The 614-nt window shown below is 67.8% G+C and overlaps 1 protein-coding gene across 1 annotated transcript in view; it reads right to left on the bottom strand.

Annotated features, from left to right (window-relative positions):
* Nucleotides 1-607, bottom strand: part of FSD1 (fibronectin type III and SPRY domain containing 1) — a gene marked incomplete at both ends in the record, with an annotated part of 1,256 nt that extends 649 nt beyond the window's left edge. The window contains 3 exons of the mRNA XM_017742466.1: nucleotides 1-50; nucleotides 128-226; nucleotides 349-607. Coding sequence (XP_017597955.1) covers nucleotides 1-50; nucleotides 128-226; nucleotides 349-607 — 408 coding nt within the window. The remainder of the gene's footprint in view (nucleotides 51-127; nucleotides 227-348) is intronic.
* Nucleotides 608-614: the final 7 nt, after the last annotated feature.

Below are 614 nucleotides of genomic sequence, written 5' to 3'. Positions count from 1 at the left end.
CCCCCGCAGGTTCTGGTGGCACGTGCGGGCGTCCAGCCGGAACATGAACGCTGGGGACGGCCCCTGTCAGCCCGTGCCCGGGGGTGGCACAGGGGGACACGGGCACCTGCCACACCCCCGGACCCACCTTTGGTCTCCAAAGTGACCGGCTCGGAAACCTCCCCCGCCACGGCCTTGTTACACGCCCGCACCCGGAAATTCATGTACTTCATGTCAAACTTCAGCCCTGGGGGCACAGCGGGGGCACAGCGTGGGGCACAAGGAGGGCACTGCCACCCCCGTGTTCCCTACAGAGCCTGGGACAGCCCTGGTGCCCGCCTGGGGCCTGTTTTGCCCCCGTGCCCTCACCAGTGAGGGTGTACTCGGTGCCCTTGATGCCCTCGATGACCATCCAGGGCTGGTCCTCCTTGGCACGGGGCGGCCCCTCAAAGTTGGTCCTGCGATACTCCAGCACGTAGTGGTCGATCTTGCTGTCCTCGTCGGGCATCCTCCAGGCCAGGGTCACACAGTTATCGGCCACCAGCGACTCCGCCAGGTCGATCTCGGGGGCGCTGGGCACTGCCCGCAGGAGCAGCCGTGCCAGTGTCCCCCCTCCCTGCCCCACACGGGGTGCA

Source organism: Corvus brachyrhynchos, unplaced genomic scaffold (genome assembly GCF_000691975.1).
Source record: "Corvus brachyrhynchos isolate BGI_N302 unplaced genomic scaffold, ASM69197v1 scaffold158, whole genome shotgun sequence".
In the NCBI taxonomy this organism is placed as follows: Eukaryota; Metazoa; Chordata; class Aves; order Passeriformes; family Corvidae; genus Corvus; species Corvus brachyrhynchos.
Note: the sequence above shows the minus strand (reverse complement) of the source record. Positions and strands in the feature narration are given on the sequence as shown.